This window comes from Aptenodytes patagonicus, chromosome 5 (assembly GCF_965638725.1).
Source record: "Aptenodytes patagonicus chromosome 5, bAptPat1.pri.cur, whole genome shotgun sequence".
NCBI classification, from domain to species: domain Eukaryota; kingdom Metazoa; phylum Chordata; class Aves; order Sphenisciformes; family Spheniscidae; genus Aptenodytes; species Aptenodytes patagonicus.
In genome coordinates this window covers 83,049,099-83,074,490 of record NC_134953.1, presented here as the reverse complement: position 1 = coordinate 83,074,490, position 25,392 = coordinate 83,049,099, and the positions used below count along the sequence as shown (strand labels likewise).

General features: G+C 45.4%; 2 protein-coding genes across 4 annotated transcripts in view; one reads left to right on the top strand and one right to left on the bottom strand.

Annotated features, from left to right (window-relative positions):
• The window catches only part of LOC143160273 (complement factor H-like), a 40,013-nt gene extending 31,571 nt beyond the window's left edge, over positions 1-8,442 (top strand). Inside the window, exons 20-24 of one of the 3 annotated variants that reach the window (XM_076337997.1) lie at positions 825-1,001; positions 2,291-2,473; positions 3,224-3,424; positions 3,738-3,935; positions 4,080-8,442. In XM_076337997.1, the coding sequence (XP_076194112.1) occupies positions 825-1,001; positions 2,291-2,473; positions 3,224-3,424; positions 3,738-3,935; positions 4,080-4,093 (773 nt within the window). In that variant the 3' untranslated portion in view covers positions 4,094-8,442. The remainder of the gene's footprint in view (positions 1-824; positions 1,002-2,290; positions 2,474-3,223; positions 3,425-3,737; positions 3,936-4,079) is intronic. The other 2 variants (XM_076337999.1, XM_076337998.1) reach the window with 2 other exon arrangements.
• Positions 8,443-11,402: 2,960 nt separating this feature from the next.
• The window catches only part of F13B (coagulation factor XIII B chain), a 36,975-nt gene continuing 22,985 nt past the window's right edge, over positions 11,403-25,392 (bottom strand). The window contains exons 15-23 of the mRNA XM_076338276.1: positions 23,702-23,881; positions 21,962-22,162; positions 20,488-20,667; positions 19,062-19,238; positions 17,871-18,047; positions 16,399-16,581; positions 15,456-15,656; positions 14,711-15,142; positions 11,403-11,425 (exon numbers count right to left, since the gene is read on the bottom strand). Of these exons, the coding sequence (XP_076194391.1) occupies positions 11,403-11,425; positions 14,711-15,142; positions 15,456-15,656; positions 16,399-16,581; positions 17,871-18,047; positions 19,062-19,238; positions 20,488-20,667; positions 21,962-22,162; positions 23,702-23,881 (1,754 nt within the window). The remainder of the gene's footprint in view (positions 11,426-14,710; positions 15,143-15,455; positions 15,657-16,398; positions 16,582-17,870; positions 18,048-19,061; positions 19,239-20,487; positions 20,668-21,961; positions 22,163-23,701; positions 23,882-25,392) is intronic.

Here is a 25,392-nt window from a genome sequence, read left to right as displayed (position 1 = left end):
TGAAGAAGCAGGGCCTAAAATGTGCTGCTCTGTCATTCTCCTGTCTGGTACTGGTATTTCCCCAGAGTCCACCATTTCAGCGACCTTCAGGAGAAAGACATGTAAGGGCTCCTCTGTTCTGTTCAAACCTGTCAGGGAGTAGCTGAATGGAAGAAGCGGTAGGGGAGAGAAAGAGCTGTTCTTCTCCAGGGCTCCACCCTGACTGATGCAGATCCCAGCAGAGACTCAGATCTAAACCATGTAAGGTCTGCTAGGGCTGTGGGCGTGGGAAGAGCGTTCCTGTGACAAGGAGCTGTCAGGAGCTGTGCTCCTGTCCCCTGCCCAAGCCTGTGGCTGCAGGGTGAACAAGTGCTACTTGGCTTTCACACACCTCCATGGAGCTGACTGCACTTACCCATCCCCGAGCAGTGCAGGCTGACAAGCTCCTCCAGCGCTGCCGGTCCTGCAGAGCTCTGCGATTCAGCAGAGCGCCAGCTTGGCTGCTAGCCCTGTGATTTCCAGGAATGCCAGGGCTCCCTGGGGAGGGACATGGGCACGCAGGAAGGCTGGTGTGGCTTCTTGTGCTGTGAGGTGTAGCTACAGAAACACTGGCTTTTTCTAGAAGCTCTCATTGACCCTGCCATCTCTGGAGAGTCCCAGAAAGAGTGTTCTGCTGCCACTGTCACACCTCGTTGCTTTCTCCATGGTGAACTCTTGGAGCTGTTACCCACCTGAGGCAGAAAATCTGGACAGAAATTGTAACAAGATTGATTTCTTTAACTATTGGTTGTATAGGGGAACACCTCAGCGACTGCAAACGTGACTGCAGCAGTGTCTCTTTTCAGATGTGACATGTGAACCTCCTCCAGAAATTGCGGGTGGTAACGTTCAAGGTGTGAAAAAGTCAAGGTATTTGCCTGGGGAGAGTGCTCGCTATCAGTGCTGGCAAGGTTTTCAGATGACTGGGACTTCCACCGTAGCATGTCAGAATGGGACCTGGACAGAGCTGCCCAAGTGCAAAGGTAATTTCTCTCTGTCTTCATACAGTTGCCTGTCAGTGAGACTGTCATGAAGCTGACTCAGTGGCATTTACTTCTCCACGTTTCAGTCTCATTACTGTGCACAAACGCAACATATCTGGCACACTCAGGAAAAAGGCGTTTTCCCAGGTATCTATTCAGATGAGTTTACCAGCTGAGTGACCCAGGTGGCTTCACTCAAGAGGGCCCCATCTGGAAAACCACCCTGAGGCTGAGAGCAGTTGCTGGCCAGGTCTAATTTTGAGACGCAACCCTTGGACTTCTTAGAATATACTTTCTGTGCCTGCCTGATGAGAAGAGAGTGAGAAATTTTGCCACCTGTGTTGGAGAACAGAGCCCACAGCTTCCCGGCTAGCTGACATTCAGATAATGCGGATGATGCACTGCTATATTGAATGCCATGGAGTGAAATCAACCGTTAAATCAACTGAGGGTAGAATCTGATGTGTGAGCCAGTACCTAGGTACGGTGTTGGTGCCTCCTAGGATTTCATGAGCGCGCTGAATGATCTCATTTGTTTTCATTAGACATAGAGAAAGTTTCAGCACGTGAACCAGTGCAGCAGCATCTGACTCAAACACCACCCAGCTGGGAGCTGAAAGGGGTGCAGAAACAGCAGATGAATTCCGACCAGGCTCCATATTGTGCCTCCGGAACACAATGCCAAGTGCAAAGAGTGTCACTGCTGGTGCCAAGGGATCTGGGTCTTCTCTGAAGATTTCCCAGTGCAAGGTCCATTGGAAGGCCAGACTTGGCAGCAGTGTGGTGCTTGAATAGGTATAAAAATCCGTGAGGCAGCGATGCTTCAGGATTGGCATGTGTGAACTCCCCAGTGGCCGTAAGTGGCCCACAGAGCCCAAGGGCTATGCCGTTAGTGATTGCAGCGGTGCAGTTCAGTGGCAGTCGTTACTGTTTGCAGTCGGATCCACTTTTCTCACTGCTCAAGCAGTACAGGGAGGAGGTGGGTGTCAGGCTCTTCTGCAGAAAGAGCTGTGCCAAACGCTACACCGTTATGCAGGACAAGAGGAAGTCCTGCAGGCAGCTGCAAGCACTTCAGCCGTGGACAAACGGGGTGAACTGGTAGCTGTGAGTCCCAGCACTGGAGAAATGAGAAACTCTTGCTCTTTTTCACCTGCCAGGTATTTGGTTTTCCCTCTGCTTTCCTCCAGGTCTCTCATAGTGCCAGTGTACTGTCCGGTCGTATTTGTGGCCAGGCCTCCGTTGCAATTAAACTCTCACGGCTTTCTCTCTGACTGGGAATTTTCTTCCAGGGAAAGGTGGGAAATGTGGCCCGCCTCCAGTTATTGAAAATGGAGACCTTCTTTCCTTCCCCATGCAAGAATATCCACAAGGTACAACTCTGGAATACAAATGCCCCAGTCTCTACGTCCTGGAAGGATCTCGGTATATCATCTGTACTGGCGGGCAGTGGACAAGCCCCCCAGTTTGCCTAGGTAGGTTGAAGCACGTGCTGTGTGGCCAAAGGCTGTGTGATTGCTCCTGTTTTCTTTTTCTCAGATCCTGAGGGCATCACTTGTGCAGCAGCACTTGTGCTGGGGCTGCGATGCCGGCAGGGCAGAACAACGAGTCCTTCTTCTGTCCAGAAGGAGTTTCTTCCTGAAGTTTGCTTCTGTAGTCCCCTCTGCTGCCTGCTGTCTCTCGCCACCACGGCGGGTTTGGGAGGAGGGGAGTTTGGCTGAACACCCCTGTGTGAGGGGATTGCCACCACTGTGCAGGGCTCCCGAGTTGGGGACGCTGCTACAGTCAGCAGGCTGGGGGGGTGGGGGGGGGGGGAAGGGTCTGGGTGCGTGGCAGTGCTGGGGAAATCCGGGGGTGCGTCCGCAACATGGCCATCAGGAAACGAATTTAGAGAAGTGCTGGGCAGAAGGGCAGGAGGGATCTCAAAAAAGACACGGGGAAGTTCATTGGTGCCTAGTGACTTCCCCCACCCGTGCTTCGATCTTGCCCTGTGTGACTGTCAGAGTGAAAAGGCTTCTCCATAGCTCTGCGTGGGGTCTCAGCCATGGTCTTTTTTCCCTCTAGCGTGGATGTGAATGTCTTTCCTGTCGCAAGTAGCAGAGGGTCAGAGCAAATAGCTGGAAGCATTTTGTGATGCAAAGAACTTCTGTAGGCTCTAGGGGGAAAAAAGTTACCTGTGGTGCATCTGTATGAAGTGATGACACTCTTCCCTTGCCTTTTTCAAGTGGCCTGTACAGCATCTGAAGAAGACATGGGCAGAAACAATATTGAGCTGAAATGGATCACACAAAGAAAGCTGTATTCCAGATCGGGTGACTTTATTGAATTTCGGTGTAAAAGAGGGTTTTTGGAGGACCCAGCATCTTCCCCCTTCAGAGCACAGTGTATGGAGGGGACGTTAGAATATCCACGGTGCAAGCCAGGCAGTAAGTCATCTGCACTCCGGCCACAGCTTAGCCGCTGTGTTGTTGCATTTTTAGGGCTGAAGCCGAGGGCAAAGCCTTTAGCTTAGTGCTTTGCGCCTGGGGAGGTAGTAGCAGGGTGCCAGGGTGTGGGAGCATCCTGTAAGCTGCAGGCGGCGAGGGGCAGTGCCCCCAAGAAGCCGTTGACTAGCGTACCTGAGCTGGCAAGACTGCTGGGGAAAAGGCTCTTGGGGGCTCTCAGCTGGTACTAACGGTTTCAGAGCATCAGTTGTCCAGTGTGAGGTCTACAGGCAAATAATGAAAGTACTTTTTCCAGAGAACTGTACAGTGCGTGAGAGGCTTATGGAAGAGAACCATATTCGCCTACAGTCATCAAGCTGGTCGAGAACTTCCACCTATCGATCTGGGGATTATATTTTCTTTGAATGCAAGTGGTGGTACCAACAAGTTTCACACCCTGAGAAATTTAGAGCACAGTGCCTGGATGGAGTGATTCAGTATCCTACATGTGCATGTAAGTGCTCGGTGCCGAGGACATGGCGGGGGGCTGTAGGAGGCAGCTTTGCCGAAATTGCCTGTCCACTGCTCTGAGGAACGACTGCGGTGTGGCAGGTTTGGTCTTCATGCCTTTTCCCCTTTTTTTCTCTTTACGCTGCAGGGTCATTGGGATAAATGGAAATGGCATGAAGGAGCCCAGCTGTGGAAATGAAAGATCCCTCAACTGACCCAGTGATTTGAGCTTAATTTTTCCTGGCCTTTCCAGTTTCACTGTGCTTTGTTTGCAGCTTAGCCAACGTTCTGTCTTGGAATTTGTTGGGGGTTTTTTCTTTTTATTATTGGATGATTGTGTTTACATTTTATCCACATTTTATCCATTTTTGTAAATGTATTTACATTTTGTAAATGTGTTTACATTTTATCCATCCGAATGGTTGTGCTTGCATTTTATCCATTCTATATTGATCTCTCTGTTATTTTTACTAACAACTGTGTCCTGAAATAGGCTGCCTTTGGTGGCATACTGAGAGAAGAATTAAAGCCCACAGGTAATTTCGTTATCAGCAAGTAGAGTGTGTTTGGCCTTGTCTGCTCCTAGCTGCTTCTCCCTGCGCTTGCCTGGGTCATGGCAGAGGTGAGTGTCCTGACCTCCTGATCAGGATGAGTAAGTGCGTGGAGTGTCCTTTAAATGACTCGAGGAAGTCTCTAGATCACAGACCCAGTTCTTATGAGGGACTTGAGCCTCCCTGACTTTTGCTGGAAGGGCAAGATGTTGGGGTGCAAGTAATCGGGCTTTCTGGATGGAGGTGGGGATGACTTCTTGGTCCAGGGCTTGGAATGGGACCTGCCATCCTTGTATTATTCTAGGAGAGTTTGTGATGGTGTCTTGATGGAGCCAGGACCTTCTTGACTTTTTTGGTAGTTGACCCGATGATAACATATTGTAGCTGATGTATGGGAACAGCTACCACGTTTGTGTATCATTGATGTCTTGCTGGGCAGGGGAAGGTTGAGGGAGTGGGGTTTTTTTTACTGCCTCTTACCTATTGGGCTTTGTCGATGATATGCAGTTTCTTTTCTTGCTCTTCACTTTTCTAAGATTTTTTTGAAAGCCAGTGTGGGCAGCCTACCTGGCACTGTGCAGCAAGAGGTGATTTTGCATTGGCCTTTGGTGCCTTCATCTCAGAGGGTTATTTCTTTAACCTCATCTAATTCCACTAAGGTCATGAAAATCAACTAAACCAGCATGCTGTATTTGTATATCGTTAAAGGAGCCTATCTCGATATTCACGTGGGGTATTAACATGGGTTGATTTCTCTCTAAGGAAATGAAGCAAGAAATACTTCAGTTGTTCCTTTTGCTGGATGATAAGGGAGACTTCGGAAAAGCTAAATCTTTGCTCTGGCAGCCCCATAACCAAATAACTGGACATATTTTCTTAGAATGAGATGTGAAGAAAGCAAAGGCAAGCTGACTTCCTGAGCACAGACAGGTCTTTTGTTGCAGGGACCTGGAGAAGAGGTCTCAAGACCAGATAAATCAGCGCTGAAGGTCCTCTAGAACAGTGGGCTCCAAAGTGGGGTGCATGCACCCCGAGGGGTTCAGAAGACGATCCATTGGGGTGCGGGAAGAAAATATCAGAACTTCTTTGTATTTTTTTTTTTTTGGTCAAAAAAAAAGAATGTTTTACTGATATTTAATATTCAGATTTGACAGTGGTGATTTCACCTGGCCCGTATGTCAGAGGGTTCCATGTCACGTATGGTACCGACGTGTCCTGGGGGGAGAGTGGGTGCTCCACAATGTAGAGGTGTTCACAGTGGCACCCTCACTCATTCGTTTGTTTTCAGCATATTGCAATGCATTGCAGTTTATGTGTGCCCACTTAAGTGCATTTGTGGATTATGTTTAGTTTTCACCAAGCTAACCCTCACAAAATGGACAAGTGGCTTAAAAAGATTCCTTGCAAAGAAGCTGCAGACAGAAGGTAACACACAAGCAAACAACAAGAAAATGGCAGAGCCAACACTCCTACTCCTAGTAAGAGCTCTTCATCAGCCACATTATGAGTTAAAAACCATGTCTCTCTAATCACATCTGACAGGAAGTTGATAAAAAAATTTGGAGATTGTGAAGAAGACTATTTGAAATATGGATTTAAATCTGCTATTGTTAACAATGAACCTTGCCCTTAGTATATAGCGCCTTAGATATTAGCTAACGCTAGCAAGACATTTAAAAAATAAGCATCCAGAACATGAAGGCAAACCTCTACAACTTTTTCAGTGATGCTTTAAGTCATGTCATACTCAATCCAGTACTTTACAAAATTTCACTAAACTTAATGATAAATGTTTAAGCACCTCTTTCGAGGCTTTTCACTTGATAGCAAAAGACAAAAAGCCACATACCATTGGGGAAACACTTCTTCTTCCTGCTGCAGTAAAAATGGTTGAAGTAAGACACAGAAGACAATACAGTGACAAAGTAAAATACATTCTTTTGTCAGCAAATACTGTTGGAAGATGCATAGAAAACACTGCTGAAGATTTGAAGCAACAGGTATCAGAACGAATTATGCAGAGTGTGCGTAAAGGTCCACTTAAACTGAGTTTAGCAGCGTCACGTTGCTTTGTGTTCCTTTTCCACCTATGACAAATAGCTAAAGTGGAAAGCCAAGTAAGTGAAGGCAGACACAATGACTAACATCACCTTGCCTTGACAATTGTCACGTTATTCTGTAACCTGCAGTATTTGAAGGTAGTGGATCATAATGTTAGTGTAGGCTGTCACATGGCAGACTGCATAGCCCGGCTTTGATCTGTGAGGGCACTTGAGCCTTCTTGGAGCCTGAATCAAGGAGCAAATTGGCCTCCTAGTGAAGGATTATCTCTGTGTCTAGGAATTCATTGCATTTCCTCCCCTTGCTGTCTTGTCAGAGGAGCAGATGTTCCCTTTAGGTATCTGGACTATGGACAGCATATTTAAATGTTCATTTTTGAAAAGACAAGAAAATGTTTTGGGTTCGTTTGGGTTTTTTTTGCATTTATTTTTTGCATTCTTTTTAGCATCCTTACAAATGCATCATCTGCCATCTACCGTTGCCAGTGGCTACATCCTCCCCTGGCTATAGCCAGCGACCAGAGATGGAGGTCTGGTGGAAATACAAGTGTAGAATACTGTATGCAATGTCAGTAACAGAATGAGAAGAAATCTTGACAATATGACATGAACAGTATTAACCGATATTGTGAATACAGTGCTAGTGACAATACAACGATAAACTGAATACAGTGATCAGCTAAATCACCTGTACTGCAAAATCCAAGGAGGGGGAAAAAAAAAAAAAAATCAAAGTTGCACAAATGCAAAGTTTCCTTTTGGCATCTCCTGTGCAACTGCGCTGAAGGGCCCTTGCTGGGAATCCTCACACTTTTAAAGTGAGTCTTGCTGTCTGGTGGGAGCGCAGAACACTGCCCCACTGCCACCTTATTGCAGCTCCTTTTTGTTGCGAGGCATTTCAGGAATCCAGCTGCTACTCTGTGTTCTTGAAAATACCAGTGACAGCACATCAGAGAATGTCATAGCCCTGCTAAGTTATTAAGTTAGAAATACTACATTATAGAAAAAGAAGCGTGAAAGTTAAGTACGCCACTACCACCTTTTCTTTCCCTGCCTCTAGCTAAATGCTACAATGGAATTACTTTCTTTGGTTCTGACCGTAAACTTTCTGGTAAATAAGGATGCATTTTTCTCACCGACAGAATTGTGTTCAGAGCGGCGGTTGCCCTACCACAAGTGAATTAAAAGTTCAGTCCTTGACTTTATTCAGTGGCACAGTTCAGTATTTATTTGGTGTGTGCATGTGTGTGTATGTGTGAGAAAGGAATAAGGAAGTGGATATTTTTATATGAAAAGCAGAATTGAAGAAAATGGTAACTTTATGGCTTTGCTCAGAATACTGAGAAATACCGGTTTCAGGATGCAGGGTTTCAGGAAGAGTTTGACTTCCAAAAGCAATTAATTTTTTCTAAGCACCCAGTGAGGACAGGGTTCTGGCTACAGTGACCCTGAAGCAGTTCTTGGCTTGGATACAGACAGCATGAGCTTGAGAAAATATCTCAGATCTGTGCTTTGGTTTCCAATCTATAAAATGTGTAAAACATATTTACAATATGTAAATTGTACTTGGGCACTCTTGAGTGCCCAAGAGAGGTCTTCTGTTTTTAGCAAATGACAGTGAGTTGCTTTATGTTAATCTCACAGAAAAGAGAAACAGTGCTTTGTTACGGTTGTGCAGACAGCAAGTGAGAGTCCAGCAGAAACTTCCTACTGGTAGTTCAGTAATGGTAATTCAGAATGGTAGTTCAGCTGGTAATCTCAGTCAGTCTAAATTTCAGCAGCAAATGAACCCATGGCTCACACAGATCTTTGATTAACGTATTTGTCATCAATTAACTGATATGAGCAGCCAAAGTGTTACAAATGGCTCTGTCAAATAAACAAAGGCTATGCTCATTCACGTCTGCTTTCTGATCATTATTTTCAGAAATGTCATGTGAAAGGTTCCCAGGATCCTCATGTGTCATTAGAGGAAAATGCAGGAATAGTTATGAACCTAGTAATTGGTGGAACCCATGTTTTGGTGTTACTGGATGTTTACCTGTAAAGTAGGGACGAAGTGGACCACACCACCTAAATGTGAATGTACAGCCTTTGATTTGATTTCACTCTAGAGACTGTATTTCATTTTATAATACAATAAAAAGGGCGTTGGGAAAGGCTAATCAGACAAACAGTTTTTCACTCAGAGTGGGTGCTGCAAACAATTTATTTAGGCTGTTCAGAAGACTGAGACAGAAGATGGTTTAGTTCATCAACAAACGAACTCTTGTAACGCGCAGGCAATCATAATGCTGTGCTTGTCTGAGAAAGCCACTCTGACCAACAGGGTGCTTGAGATTATACTCAGGCAGGCAAATGATAGGCTGCACTGTTCTGTCCCTGAGCACAAGCATTCACTGAATCATAGAATGGACCTCTGGAGGTCATCAGCCCTCCTGCTCAGGCAGGGTCACCTAGAGCAGGTTTCCCAGGACCACGTCCAGAGGGCTTTTGAATATCTCCAAAGAGGGAGACTCCACAACCCCCCTGGGTAACCAGTGCCAGTGCTCAGTCACCCCCACAGTAAAAATGTGTTTCCTGAAATTCAGAAGGAATCTCCTGTGTTTCAGCCTGTGCCCACTGCCTCTTGTCCTGGCTTGTCCTGGCACTGGGCGCCACTGAAAAGAGCCTGGCTCTGTCTTCTCTGCACCCTCCCTTCAGGTATTTATTTACATTGATGAGACCCCCCCTGAACTCCCCTTCTTTAGGCTAATGAGCCTTCTTCAGCCCCCCTCTTCTTTAGGCTAAACTGTCCCAGTTCTCTCAGCCTTTCCTCAAGTGAGAGATGCTCCAGTCTCTTACCATAATGGTGCTTTGTTGAACTCCCTTCAGTAGCTCCATCTCTCTCTTACACTGGGGAGCCCAGAACTGGACACAGCATACCAGGAGTGGTCCCACCAGTGCTGAGTAGTGGGGAAGGATCATCCTCGACCTGCTGGCAGCACTACTCTAACGCCGTCTTTGCTGCAAGGGCACATTATTAGAATTGATAACTTGAATTGATAATTGATAATTCAATGAAGTTCAAGGAAGACTTTTTTTTTTCCCAGCCATAGGTCAAAATATAACTGAAAGGATACAGGCAGATAATGTGTAGTGCAGTCACCTAGGGCTTCATTACAGGATCTAGAAAGCAAAGGTACTTTTTTTCTGGAAAAACAAAGAGTTATCAATTCCAGCAAGATCTGAGCCTTACTAGGTCACAGAGAATAATTTGTAGGCATGAAAACTGGCCACAGCTACCACAGTGCAAAGGTAATTTAGCTTCCAGTTTTATAAACAGCCTCTGAAGAATTCAGTTTTATTTACTGAAAAAAATAAACTTCATTTTATGTTAATGCTAATGCATCTAATAACATTTAGCGCACTAAAACACATTGTGCCTTTTCAGCTTTTCTTGTAAATACATCTGAAAATATGCTTTCACTTTGTGATTTGGAGCTATCAGCACACCTTGTATGGAAACATCCTGGAAATAGACTTCCACTTCTCCGCTCTTCCTACACTCACAATGATATGTCAAAAGCTGAATGATATTAAATGTGGATATGGCACATGAGTCTAGCAAACAGTCCTGCTGCTTTTAAAGGGAGTTCTGGATAGACAGCAGTTCACAGCCTTCAGGTGTTTGTCCCATCATCATGCTCAGAAATATCACCTGCTTCCTCCTGAATCTTAAAGTAAGAACTGCAGTCTTCTCTTTTCTGGTCTTAGATGTGTATGAAAGTTTTTCTACCTCAAAACTAAAGGAGAAAAAGAAAAGCAATATTTGGGATTCCAGTTCTGATCAGAAAAGAACTAAGAAAACAGTCCTTTTTTCAATGTGAATGAAATGCAACTAAATCAATCTAAACGTACCATGTCTGCAACCAAGCGTGAACAACAATGGCATCTGCAGCACTATATAGCATTGTAAGGGACGAGGCCCAAGTGACTGTGCTTTACGCACAGACAATGCCCCAAGAGAAAGCTCCAGAAGCCAGCCACGGGGAGGGGCCCAGTGTCACTCTCCTTGACTGACTAATGTCTCAACCACTCCTGAAGCTGGGGTGAGAGAAGATTCTAGAAACCTTGGACTGGGGCCAATAAATAGGGGCACACACGAGCCTCCTTGGGGTGCTCTCCACACCAACACCCCCTGTTGGCAGGTCCAATGCTGGATCCTGGACTGGTGATCTCTCCCCCCCCCCCCAGTTCTCTCTCTCTCTCTCTCTCTCCCCCCCCCCCCCCCCCCCCCTTCTCACTCTTTGCCCTTGATGCTACTAAGTAACACAAGGCCTACCTCAACTTCTCATAAAGCTGCTTATGAAAATTATTCCAGTGATACTGGAAATATACTTGTATATTTCAACATACTGATAAACATGTAATTTACCTGCTCTGGTCCTGGATAAAATAACCAAGTCAAGGTGATCGCAAAGCAAAGAGCTCCTTGCTGGCATCAGTGAGCCTGTCAGACGGCCAGCGAAATAACAATCAAGAAAAGATCAAATCCTCCATCACATTATCAGATGGAAATATTACCTCTAAAAATGCAAAAGCCTTTCCTCATTTATTCTGATCATAAAAAAATTACAGTCAGTATTATAAATTTGAGATGATTTGAGTGATGCTGATTTTCTTGAAAATAGATGTGCCTCCACCATCGGGGAAATGGGGACTGCCACCTCCTTTTGATAATGGAAATAAATATCACTATCTTCTCCTTGAAAGAATAAATACTGGCTCCAACAGTGGAATATGGATATCTATATTTCTGTGAAATTAAGGAAAATAATATTGTCAGATAAAATGCTGGCCAATGGAGAGACCTACTAGTTAGGTTGTTGAGGATGTGTATTCTGTAAGACAAGATGTAAACAGAAATACAAATATAATAGAACTAGGTACTTACATTTTTAACATAAAGCGCCTTTCTATTGCAGCCCCCAAACCTCAACAAACCACCAAGGCAAAAGCTATATAATTTTCTATGCAGAGCAGCTCTGTACCCTGATCGCTGTTTTTACTGAGCAAGCATGCCAAGAGAGAAAGAGCTTCACAAGCTGTTTGTTGCTTCACACAACAAATAATAAAGACTTAAAAAAAATCATTACTGAAAATTAATAAATGTCATTAAATCCATACTGTCTTTTTTAATCAAGGCATTAATATTTCATTCCATTATCAAAACTCATGCTACCTTCATTTATTAAAAGATATGATCAAAAGTGAGTATATTTTGCCTATTTTCCTAAGAAGGAAGGAATTCTATTATGCACTAAGGTAAAAATATTGACAGACAGGAATTGCTTGGATTATGGAGCTTGCCAAGCCACGCTCCATCGTTTATCAGCAGTCCTGGTTAACGGGGGAGGTCCCGGACGACTGGAGGCTTGCCAATGTGACGCCCATCTACAAGAAGGGCCGGAAGGAGGATCCGGGGAACTACAGGCCTGTCAGCCTGACCTCGGTGCCAGGGAAGATGATGGAGCGGTTCATCTTGAGGGCGCTCACAAGGCATGAGCAGGACAACCAGGGGATCAGGCCTAGCCAGCACGGATTCATGAGAGACAGGTCCTGCTTGACCAACGTGATCTCCTTCTATGACCAGGTGACCCGCCTAGTGGATGAGGGAAAGGCTGTGGATGTGGCCTACCTGGACTTCAGCAAGGCCTTTGACACCGTCTCCCACAGCATTCTCCTCAAGAAGCTGGCGGCTCACGGCTTAGACAGGTGTACTCTGCGCTGGGTCAAAAACTGGCTGGACGGCCGGGCCCAGGGAGTTGTGGTGATATTGATGTTGGCGGCTGGTCATGAGCGGTGTTCCCCAGGGCTGTTTTGGGGTCGGTCTTGTTCAATATCTTTATCAATGATCTGGATGAGGGGATTGAGTGCACCCTCAGTAAGTTTGCAGACGACACCAAGTTGGGCGGGAGTGTTGATCTGCTCGAGGGTAGGAAGGCTCTGCAGAGGGACCTGGACAGGCTGGATCGATGGGCCAAGGCCAACTGTACGAGATTCAACAAGGCCAAGTGCCAGGTCCTGCACTTCGGCCACAACAACCCCATGCAGCGCTACAGGCTTGGGGAAGAGTGGCTGGAAAGCTGCCTGTCGGAAAAGGACCTGGGGGTGCTGGTCGACAGCCGGCTGAACGTGAGCCGGCAGTGTGCCCAGGCGGCCAAGGCGGCAAATGTAATTGGCTAAGTAATTAGCAATAGGACAAGAGGAAATGGCCTCAGATTGTGCCAGGGGAGGTTTAGATTGGACATGAGGAAAAATTTCTTTACTGAAAGAGTGGTTAAACATTGGAACAGGCTGCCCAGGGAAGTGGTTGAGTCCCCATCCCTGGAAATATTTAAAAGATGTGTAGATGAGGCACTTAGGGACATGGTTTAGTGGGCATGGTGGTGGTGGGTTGATGGTTGGACTCGATGATCTTAGAGGTCTTTTCCAACCTTAATGATTCTATGATTCCATGATTTGGTAATCTAATTCTTAATTCTATTACCATAGAAGAAGAGATAACTTAAATAGCCTTTTTTTTTTTTTTTTTTTTTTTTACTTCTGCCGATTTGACATGCATCCTCACTAGTTACAGAGAGAAACAACACTAAGCTAGAACAAATTTCAAAGAATGCAAATGTTTTTGCTTACTGTGGGGCCCAAGGGTACCTTCCCTATGTGCCTTACTTCCCCAGCACTTGCATCGCCAAGGGCAGTGCCACAGCAAAATGGCTGTAGTAGCTCTCAGTAAGCGTGGCCAAGTCTCTGAGATCCTTTAGCCCCCTCATGTCCCCTGGATGTAAGCATAATGCTGGACATTCATCTGTGAGCAGACGATAGGATGGGGTGCATTACAGAAACGAAGACAGCGTCTTGTTGATGAACAGTGATGCAAAGAATGCATCAAGTACTTCAGCTTTATGTGGGGCTGCTGTCACTAAAATCACCTACCCCATTCAGTGACAGGCCACATTTTTCTTTTTTATTGTTTTAGTGCTAATGTAGTCATAGAATATCTTCTTGTGACCCTTGATGTCCCTTGCAAGTGTCACTCTAAGTGAGCTTCAGCTTTCCTAACACTACCCATACATACCAAGGCAATGCCATGGACGGTTCACCTTATAGCCTGTTTTTACCTCATTCTGCTGTACGTTGATTTCTTTTCTGCTTCGGAGATCCACGTGAGGTCCCTGTTTAGTCAAGCCAGAGTCCTGGTAAATGTGTTTTTCCTCCTCAGCACAAGAATCAAATATTCTTGTGCTTGGAAGATTCTGTCCTTCAAGACCTGTAAGCTTTTCTGAACTCCTCTATGATTCCCAAGCAATCCCACCTACTAGTTTCCTAAATAAGCCAAAATCTGGTCTCCTAAGGTGCATGATTTGTACTCTAATACTTGCTTTTCTGTCTCCCCACTGAATCATGAACTCTGTTAGTACATGGTCACCACACCCAGGGTTGCCATTGATTTCTACAAAGCCAGACAGGTCTTCCTTGTTAGGGAACAGCAGATGGAGCTGTGTGCTGCACAGATTTGCCCATCCAGGACCTAGACCAAGAAGTCATCCCCACCTCCATCCAGAAAGCCCAATTACTTGCATCCCAACATCTTGCCCTTCCAGCAAAAGTCAGGGAGGCTCAAGTCCCTCATAAGAACTGGGTCTGTGATCTAGAGACTTCCTCGAGTCATTTAAAGGACACTCCACGCACTTACTCATCCTGATCAGGAGGTCAGGACACTCACCTCTGCCATGACCCAGGCAAGCGCAGGGAGAAGCAGCTAGGAGCAGACAAGGCCAAACACACTCTACTTGCTGATAACGAAATTACCTGTGGGCTTTAATTCTTCTCTCAGTATGCCACCAAAGGCAGCCTATTTCAGGACACAGTTGTTAGTAAAAATAACAGAGAGATCAATATAGAATGGATAAAATGCAAGCACAACCATTCGGATGGATAAAATGTAAACACATTTACAAAATGTAAATACATTTACAAAAATGGATAAAATGTGGATAAAATGTAAACACAATCATCCAATAATAAAAAGAAAAAACCCCCAACAAATTCCAAGACAGAACGTTGGCTAAGCTGCAAACAAAGCACAGTGAAACTGGAAAGGCCAGGAAAAATTAAGCTCAAACCACTGGGTCGGTTGAGGGATCTTTCATTTCCACAGCTGGGCTCCTTCATGCCATTTCCATTTATCCCAATGACCCTGCAGCGTAAAGAGAAAAAAAGGGGAAAAGGCATGAAGACCAAACCTGCCACACCGCAGTCGTTCCTCAGAGCAGTGGACAGGCAATTTCGGCAAAGCTGCCTCCTACAGCCCCCCGCCATGTCCTCAGCACCGAGCACTTGGTGCCGGTGTAGGATGTAGGCACATGTAGGACACTGAATCACTCCATCCAGGCACTGTGCTCTAAATTTCTCAGGGTGTGAAACTTGTTGGTACCACCACTTGCATTCAAAGAAAATATAATCCCCAGACCGATAGGTGGAAGTTCTCGACCAGCCTGATGACTGTAGGCGAATATGGTTCTCTTCCATAAGCCTCTCACGCACTGTACAGTTCTCTGGAAAAAGTACTTTCATTATTTGCCTGTAGACCTCACACTGGACAACTGATGCTCTGAAACCGTTAGTACCAGCTGAGAGCCCCCAAGAGCCCTTTCCCCAGCAGTCTTGCCAGCTCAGGTACGCTAATCAGCGGCTTCTTGGGGGCACTGCCCCTCGCCGCCTGCAGCTTACAGGATGCTCCCACACCCTGGCACCCTGCTACTACCTCCCCAGGCGCAAAGCACTAAGCTAAAGGCTTTGCCCTCGGCTTCAGCCCTAAAAATGCAACAACACAGCGGCTAAGCTGTGGCCGGAGTGGAGATGACTTACTGCCTGGCTTGCACCGTGGATATTCTAACGTCCCCTCCATACACTGTGCTCTGAAGGGGGAAGATGCTGGGTCCTCCAAAAACCCGCTTTTACACCGAAATTCAATAAAGTCACCCGATCTGGAATACAGCTTTCTTTGTGTGATCCATTTCAGCTCAATATTGTTTCTGCCCATGTCTTCTTCAGACGCTGTACAGGCCACTTGAAAAAGGCAAGGGAAGAGTGTCATCACTTCATACAGACGCACCACAGGTAACTTTTTTCCCCCTAGAGCCTACAGAAGTTCTTTGCATCACAAAATGCTTCCAGCTATTTGCTCTGACCCTCTGCTACTTGCGACAGGAAAGACATTCACATCCACGCTAGAGGGAAAAAAGACCATGGCTGAGACCCCACGCAGAGCTATGGAGAAGCCTTTTCACTCTGACAGTCACACAGGGCAAGATCGAAGCACGGGTGGGGGAAGTCACTAGGCACCAATGAACTTCCCCGTGTCTTTTTTGAGATCCCTCCTGCCCTTCTGCCCAGCACTTCTCTAAATTCGTTTCCTGATGGCCATGTTGCGGACGCACCCCCGGATTTCCCCAGCACTGCCACGCACCCAGACCCATCCCCCCCCCCCCAGCCTGCTGACCGTAGCAGCGTCCCCAACTCGGGAGCCCTGCACAGTGGTGGCAATCCCCTCACACAGGGGTGTTCAGCCAAACTCCCCTCCTCCCAAACCCGCCGTGGTGGCGAGAGACAGCAGGCAGCAGAGGGGACTACAGAAGCAAACTTCAGGAAGAAACTCCTTCTGGACAGAAGAAGGACTCGTTGTTCTGCCCTGCCGGCATCGCAACCCCAGCACAAGTGCTGCTGCACAAGTGATGCCCTCAGGATCTGAGAAAAAGAAAACAGGAGCAATCACACAGCCTTTGGCCACACAGCACGTGCTTCAACCTACCTAGGCAAACTGGGGGGCTTGTCCACTGCCCGCCAGTACAGATGATATACCGAGATCCTTCCAGGACGTAGAGACTGGGGCATTTGTATTCCAGAGTTGTACCTTGTGGATATTCTTGCATGGGGAAGGAAAGAAGGTCTCCATTTTCAATAACTGGAGGCGGGCCACATTTCCCACCTTTCCCTGGAAGAAAATTCCCAGTCAGAGAGAAAGCCGTGAGAGTTTAATTGCAACGGAGGCCTGGCCACAAATACGACCGGACAGTACACTGGCACTATGAGAGACCTGGAGGAAAGCAGAGGGAAAACCAAATACCTGGCAGGTGAAAAAGAGCAAGAGTTTCTCATTTCTCCAGTGCTGGGACTCACAGCTACCAGTTCACCCCGTTTGTCCACGGCTGAAGTGCTTGCAGCCGCCTGCAGGACTTCCTCTTGTCCTGCATAACGGTGTAGCGTTTGGCACAGCTCTTTCTGCAGAAGAGCCTGACACCCACCTCCTCCCTGTACTGCTTGAGCAGTGAGAAAAGTGGATCCGACTGCAAACAGTAACGACTGCCACTGAACTGCACCGCTGCAATCACTAACGGCATAGCCCTTGGGCTCTGTGGGCCACTTACGGCCACTGGGGAGTTCACACATGCCAATCCTGAAGCATCGCTGCCTCACGGATTTTTATACCTATTCAAGCACCACACTGCTGCCAAGTCTGGCCTTCCAACGGACCTTGCACTGGGAAATCTTCAGAGAAGACCCAGATCCCTTGGCACCAGCAGTGACACTCTTTGCACTTGGCATTGTGTTCCGGAGGCACAATATGGAGCCTGGTCGGAATTCATCTGCTGTTTCTGCACCCCTTTCAGCTCCCAGCTGGGTGGTGTTTGAGTCAGATGCTGCTGCACTGGTTCACGTGCTGAAACTTTCTCTATGTCTAATGAAAACAAATGAGATCATTCAGCGCGCTCATGAAATCCTAGGAGGCACCAACACCGTACCTAGGTACTGGCTCACACATCAGATTCTACCCTCAGTTGATTTAACGGTTGATTTCACTCCATGGCATTCAATATAGCAGTGCATCATCCGCATTATCTGAATGTCAGCTAGCCGGGAAGCTGTGGGCTCTGTTCTCCAACACAGGTGGCAAAATTTCTCACTCTCTTCTCATCAGGCAGGCACAGAAAGTATATTCTAAGAAGTCCAAGGGTTGCGTCTCAAAATTAGACCTGGCCAGCAACTGCTCTCAGCCTCAGGGTGGTTTTCCAGATGGGGCCCTCTTGAGTGAAGCCACCTGGGTCACTCAGCTGGTAAACTCATCTGAATAGATACCTGGGAAAACGCCTTTTTCCTGAGTGTGCCAGATATGTTGCGTTTGTGCACAGTAATGAGACTGAAACGTGGAGAAGTAAATGCCACTGAGTCAGCTTCATGACAGTCTCACTGACAGGCAACTGTATGAAGACAGAGAGAAATTACCTTTGCACTTGGGCAGCTCTGTCCAGGTCCCATTCTGACATGCTACGGTGGAAGTCCCAGTCATCTGAAAACCTTGCCAGCACTGATAGCGAGCACTCTCCCCAGGCAAATACCTTGACTTTTTCACACCTTGAACGTTACCACCCGCAATTTCTGGAGGAGGTTCACATGTCACATCTGAAAAGAGACACTGCTGCAGTCACGTTTGCAGTCGCTGAGGTGTTCCCCTATACAACCAATAGTTAAAGAAATCAATCTTGTTACAATTTCTGTCCAGATTTTCTGCCTCAGGTGGGTAACAGCTCCAAGAGTTCACCATGGAGAAAGCAACGAGGTGTGACAGTGGCAGCAGAACACTCTTTCTGGGACTCTCCAGAGATGGCAGGGTCAATGAGAGCTTCTAGAAAAAGCCAGTGTTTCTGTAGCTACACCTCACAGCACAAGAAGCCACACCAGCCTTCCTGCGTGCCCATGTCCCTCCCCAGGGAGCCCTGGCATTCCTGGAAATCACAGGGCTAGCAGCCAAGCTGGCGCTCTGCTGAATCGCAGAGCTCTGCAGGACCGGCAGCGCTGGAGGAGCTTGTCAGCCTGCACTGCTCGGGGATGGGTAAGTGCAGTCAGCTCCATGGAGGTGTGTGAAAGCCAAGTAGCACTTGTTCACCCTGCAGCCACAGGCTTGGGCAGGGGACAGGAGCACAGCTCCTGACAGCTCCTTGTCACAGGAACGCTCTTCCCACGCCCACAGCCCTAGCAGACCTTACATGGTTTAGATCTGAGTCTCTGCTGGGATCTGCATCAGTCAGGGTGGAGCCCTGGAGAAGAACAGCTCTTTCTCTCCCCTACCGCTTCTTCCATTCAGCTACTCCCTGACAGGTTTGAACAGAACAGAGGAGCCCTTACATGTCTTTCTCCTGAAGGTCGCTGAAATGGTGGACTCTGGGGAAATACCAGTACCAGACAGGAGAATGACAGAGCAGCACATTTTAGGCCCTGCTTCTTCAAGACGTTTTTGCTGTTGATGAAAATACCCACAGTATTTCTAGAAGCATCAAGCTAAATTAAAATGCTGTGCAAGGAAGCAATAGCAAGTACAATGAAAACAGAAGTAAAAAAAGTAGAGTCTTTAGAGTATTTAGGTGAACAAACAGTCCCCTCTATGCTAACAGGCAAGATGAAAGCACGGATTCCTACCTCTGCAGATTGGTGCTTGTGACCATTCTCCGTTTCTACAAGTGACATAATTTCCACCCATCATTTGAAAATTGCTTTCACATTCATACTGCACTCTGGCACTGGGCAGATACCTCTCCTGGTGAGTGCTTGTAATATAAGCATTGGGAATTTCAGGTGCGGCTCCACAGCTAACATCTGAAAAGAGAGGTTTCAGAACATTAAGAACATTTAAGAACAGTAGTGCAGCAATATGACAATCACAGGATATTGCATTCCGCAGCACCATTGTTCCTGATGAGCAAAAATGGTTTGCGTAATGCAGATCATTTTATACAGGTAGAAAAGGAAGATATCACGGTCTTTATTCTGCAACGCTTCACCAGACACTATTATTTTTGCCTAGAGTGACTAAAAAGAGAAAAGGAGTTGCAGAGATCAGCCAAATGTGCAGGCTGGTGCCGTACAGCATTTTTGAATGGTATTCAATATAGCAATGCATCATCTGCATTATCTGAATGTCAGCTAGCCGGGAAGCTGTGGGCTCTGTTCTCCAACACAGGCAGCAAAATTCTCACTCTCTTCTCATCAGGCAGGCAGGAAGAAGCCACAAAAAGAAAAGGAAAAAAGTCAAGAAAGAATAAAATTTAAAAACCCCAAATATTTATTCCTGATGAGCAAATTTACAAACATAATTTACACCCATAATCTGAAAATTTATTTCACTTTCATACTGCACTCTGGTACCAGGCATATACATCTTCTGTAGAGTTATGTAAGCCAAGGTGAAAAGTCTTCATAAAACATCTTTTATTAATAAATTATGTCTGAAACAATTTTCTGAACTCAGGTGGCACCTGTATTCAACTTATCAACTCAGACATCTTTATCCTAGCGAGCACGAAGCTCCTGGGAGACATTCTAGCAATTTCAGGCTTGGTGCAAGTCAGGAACCAAAGCTGGAAACAGAGTTAGGAGAAGTAACCTTTCTATTCCTCCCCGCTTCCAGTATGATGCCAACCGGAAAGGAAGCAAGGCAAACAGGGATCAGGTGGCATAGCGAGAGGCTGAAAGGAGACAAGAAATTACAGACAGGCTGCACAAGGGGAATGATTAACTGCACAGCTATGTTATAACAAGATTTCACTACTGAAGACAAAGGGACTATGACTCCCATCCCAGAGCTTACATTCTAGGAGATCTGAATGAACCACGTGTGGACGTTTTACAGGGTTACATTCTCCATGTTTGCACAGTGACTGACCTCAGCAGCATACAGGGACGTGAGAGCTGCATGAGCCAGTGGAGGGAATCACAGCATTGTGTTTCAGTTGTAGAGCACCTAGACTTACAGTTACTAAGCAGCGCTTATGGATTAATGTAGGTGATGTGACGGTGGATTTACTGGTTTTAGCTAGAAACCTCAACAAAATACAAGCACACTCACTTTTACGGACACATCGTGGAGGAGGTGACCAGTCATCCTTTGTGCACGTGACTTCCCCATCTTCACGTTCAGTATGATAGCCATCGTTGCAGACATATTTAACTCTTTCACCTTCCTTGTAAACATACTTCTGGTTATGTGAGAAATAACCATTTGCCATCCGTCTGACATGACATTTTTCTAAAGAAGGAAGGTAACTACATTTAACCACAGTAATTTGTACATCAGGAACTGAGGTAAAATAATTCTTAGGAACAGTTACTAAAAAAGGGCCTCCTAGCGCCTTTCTGTATCCTTCTATCCACAAAAGACATTCGTTCTCAAACCTGAATGAAAGCATGTCTTGTTTCACTGCCCTAAGATTAATGAATCGCATGAACAGGAGTGTAAGTCACTACATGAAGTGCTAAGAAAGTGGTCTAGTAAACAATATCGCTTACCTCGTGTTCATAAGCAAGGCTGGCTACCTTCAGCGCATCTAGCATCATGTACACCAGCTCTGGTTTGATCTGCTGTGTCTCTAAAATGTTGATGTCTGCCCTGAGTGATTTTCAGCATTCGCCTCCAGAAGTTTTCATCATCTCTGTGCAAATGTATCAGCCTCTCAAACCAGCTCTAGAGATTTTAGCAACAGCTAAGCACGCTGGCTCTACAGCATCCTGTGCCCCCAAGAGCCCAGACACAAGGAAGATGCCTGAAGGAATGCTATAGCTGTGTTACTTGGGTAACTGGCCCTTTCCTCTGGGCAGGACTCCACTCGTTTCCTGCACTGAGCACCACTCCACTGAGGGCAACAGGGAAAGACCAACCTTTTGTAATCCACTTCCAAGCCCTACCAGCAGGTAGGAACTTTTCTGTGACTGAAGATGTGTGTTAGGAGAGGAGGCCTCAGCTCGCTGCTGTAAGTCTATTTTCTACAGTTCAATCATTAGGTCAGTGTACCTGGATCTCTTGCTGATGCCATGCTCACTTTCAGCTTATTGCAAGAGTGTGCCAACTTCTCAGCCCCACATGTTATCCAAAGGGACCAGGCAACGGATCTCGGAGAGGAACCTCTAGACAAAGTGCCCAAGCCACGGAAGGAAGACTATATTTACATGGAGTAGAAACTCTCTGTTTGTATGTGCAGCTGTGTGTGCAGATGAAAGTAGATGCATGCACGTGACACAGAAGCCAGAGAAGAGAAACACTTCCAATGTAACACTTAATCTTATGGATAGTTTCAGGAGTGAAGAATCTCCAAAATCCAAAAGCATCGTTTCAGCCTTACTCATTTCAGAGTGTCACTTACCAGCTGACAGTTTGAGCTCTGCATATAGGATGACAGTCTGGGTGCAGTTCCAGGGGTCAACTACAGCAGTTCTACTTTAACAAACTGTTCTTTGCTCCGTCTTGTGCTCCATCGGCACAATTTCTGCTGCACAGACCTTTGATAGTTACAACAGAATTGAGCATAAAGTGGAAATGTACTTACTGAGGCATTTTGGCTCTGGAGACCAGCCCCTTTCAGAACAGACCATGAGAACCCAGAATTCTCCACTCGGGGTTGAATAACCATTATTGCAGTAGTAATGAGTTTGCTGCCCAAACTTCATTGGAAAGTAATAGCTTTTGTAGTTCTCCATGCTTTCACTTAACTTGCCATTTTCTATAGCTGGGTAGTCACATGGTTTCTCTTGAAATAGAATTTAACAGCAACAATATCAACACATGCATGACAAAAAGGTCAGGACACAATTAATTCAGATGCAGCTTCATCATCTGAGTGTTTTCTGAAACGGACAGAATCGGGACTGCACACCTTGGCAGATCCTAAGGAGTGCAGGAACAATTGCACTATGCTTCTGGTGACTTTGTCATTACCTATGCCTCTGTTGGTTCCCTCCGTTTCCATTGCAACCATCAGAAACCCAGTTAATATTCTCAGTGGACTTCAAAGGCTGATTCATGAGACCAAATGTAAGGATTTATTCTACGGTGGGATGACACTGTTTTTGTAGAGTGTCTTGACTAAGTTTACTATACTGGCCATGATGGGAGCCCAGAGAGGTAGCTCAGGTATAGACACTGAACTGTGGACTCTTAAAATTGAAATGACTCCTGTCACCATTTTCATTTGTAACTTTCCGGATTCTGCACCAAAAGCTCTTCCTAGCTCTTCTCATTTTTATTTTAAAACTATAGTGTCTTTCTTTTGTTCTCGCAGTTCCTCAAAAGAACTGACCCTTTTCAGGGCCAAGTCAAGGATAGAAGGAGGAGAGTCCCTGAAGCTTTCATTCAAGTTTACCCAGGGTGTCCTACTCGGCCCACGGCAGGTAGGTTCCTCCTGAAGCACTCTGACCCAGAGCCTAACTGCTGGGGCGCTGGACAGACCATTCAATAACGAATGAGGTGGTCTCAGAATGATACCTGAATTTTACAACCCACACATACATAGAGAAAAGATTAATCCAGATACTAACAGTGCACTTTTTGGGAATAGTTCAAATCATCCAAAGGTTCATTTGCAAGACTGATTTCATCAGGGTTTCTCTCACATCCTGTTCTCTAAGTTTTTCTTTTATTTTCACTGACCAAAGATCAGAGTGCTGGATTATGAAATTAATTGCTTATTTATTTACTTATTTGTTAATGCCGTGCCTACTGGGCAAAACTATCATTGTAGTTATGGGAAGTTTAAGCCAAGAAAGGACTCATAAACAATCAAGAATACCTCGTTTTCTTATTTGACAGGTTATAACAGGTAGAATAAAACTGTGATTGCTCATAATATACCAACACACAACTGCAAGTAAGAATCTAAAGCTGTGATAACTACGATGAAAGAAACCTTGCAACCATTACCTATGTTTCGTTTTGGTTTGGATACTTTAACACTCACTATGTCCTCTTATCTTGACTGGCATGCTACTCCTCAGGTGGACCACAAACCTTCCTGACAGGGAGCTGACTATAGCACTTTTTAATGCATACTTTCACAAATACAGTAATAGATAATACCTGTGTTTATAAACATAATGTAAATGTAGATTATACCAGTGGTTTCATAGACGATTTTTCTAAACCGTCAAATTAAGCTTTACATCATGAAGAAACACAATGAATAAGCAACTCTCATTTCTCATGCTTCTTAAGTTTTTCCCTTGACCTCTTTTTCACTGAGACATTTCCAACAACTCTACATATTGTGTCTTCATTCATGAGAGCTACTTACGGACACAGCCTGGATCAGGCACCCAGCCATTCTTGGTGCATTCTGCTGTGCTTTTGCCAGTCAATGCTTTAAAATGATATCCAGGATTACACTGTACTGTGATTATATCACCTACTACGTAGTTGTCTTCTTGAGGTCTAAAGTTCCCATTGGGAATTCTTGGAGGAGAGCACACAATTTCTAAATGAAAAGAGAAACATTGGATGCTAATTTGAAGAATATGTTTATGTTTATTGCATAAGTTCTTATTTTCATAGTGTATTGACCATAACTGCATAAAATTGTTAAAAAGATGTTTCTTAGGGCAAAGAAAAGGCTACATTTCTCTCCCGCTCTTAGAAATGTACGGTTCTGTAAGAGGAGAGTGACAGCTGTTACTGATGTCATGCTAATTACAAGATTAAAACTTAATTGCAAAGAGAACGGTTGGAGCAAGAACTAGAGGAGATCAAACTGAATTTGACTAATCTTTTCCAGTAGGTCATTCCACAGCTGGAGCTCAAAATGACCTATGCTGGGCTCACTCACAGCCCTCCTGGTCTGGTTTATGGACACTGTCCCAAAGGAGGGCAGGTTCACTGGCAGGTCTTAAATGGAGAAATAACTATACTTAACTAGGAACTGATCATTCAAAGGCTGTGTGATTAAGATTAGGGTCTTGCACTGACACTGGAAATATTTCAGCAACTGAGAAAGGACGAGAATGCTATTCTAAAAAGCTCATGATATCTTTATGCTTGCAGAAGCCAGGAAAACATACTATTTATAAACCGGAGCCTGTCTTTTGTTTTTTTTTTTTTTTTTTGTATTCTACTTCCAATTTAGAAAATAGCACCAACGCACTCAGGGCTGGGAGGGGATGGCTATAAGGTAACTACAGATCGGTCCTGCTGTGGGGTGAAGGTGGGTGAATCAGCTCTATGCATGTACTGCTGAATCATCTAGGTTCAGTGGCAAGTCAAGTAGGATCCAGAACCACTGTTTGAATATGCCCCAAGTATCAGGGCCCAGTATATCAGTGGCTGGAAGAATGTTTTCTTTGGCACTTCTCAAAAGCAGTATGTTGCTAAACCGTAGGCAATGCATATTAATTACTATCATTACTAATCTTGAAGCAGAAAGGTCGAGAACTGAGTGGACACTAAGACTGACTACTCTTTATTTTTAAAGGAGTCTTTCTGGAAGAGGTCCCAGGAAGGTGGGTGGTACATAACATCCTATGTTGCCCTGTTGCCAACGTTTTTTTCCAGTTTCAAGTGTTTGGCAATTTCTTGAAGACAATTCAAGGCACTAATGATTTCCCCAAAATTTACATCAAACTATTTCAACTGGGACATAACATGCATATTTCTGTTTGTGGGACTTGGAGATTTAGTTATAGCCTTTAAGTGCTGTAGTTGAATGAAACTAAAGTAAGATCCATGACCCAGAGGGCTGATGTCAAACAGGACTAGTCTCAGAAATTACGGATTTGCCATCTTAACTGCTCAGAAGGCCTTTGGGAGTTAAAAAGCAAGAGGGAGTTTCAGCATTGTAGATATATTAATTTGTAGAGATTCTCAGACAATGTCTGATGGGAAGTTTGAACACCATGGATAATGTGGTTGTGCAATTACAGTTCCGATGACATTAAACAAATTGCTGTCTTCATCCTAGACTAAGGGTCATGGACAGCGGCAGGATTCATGCAT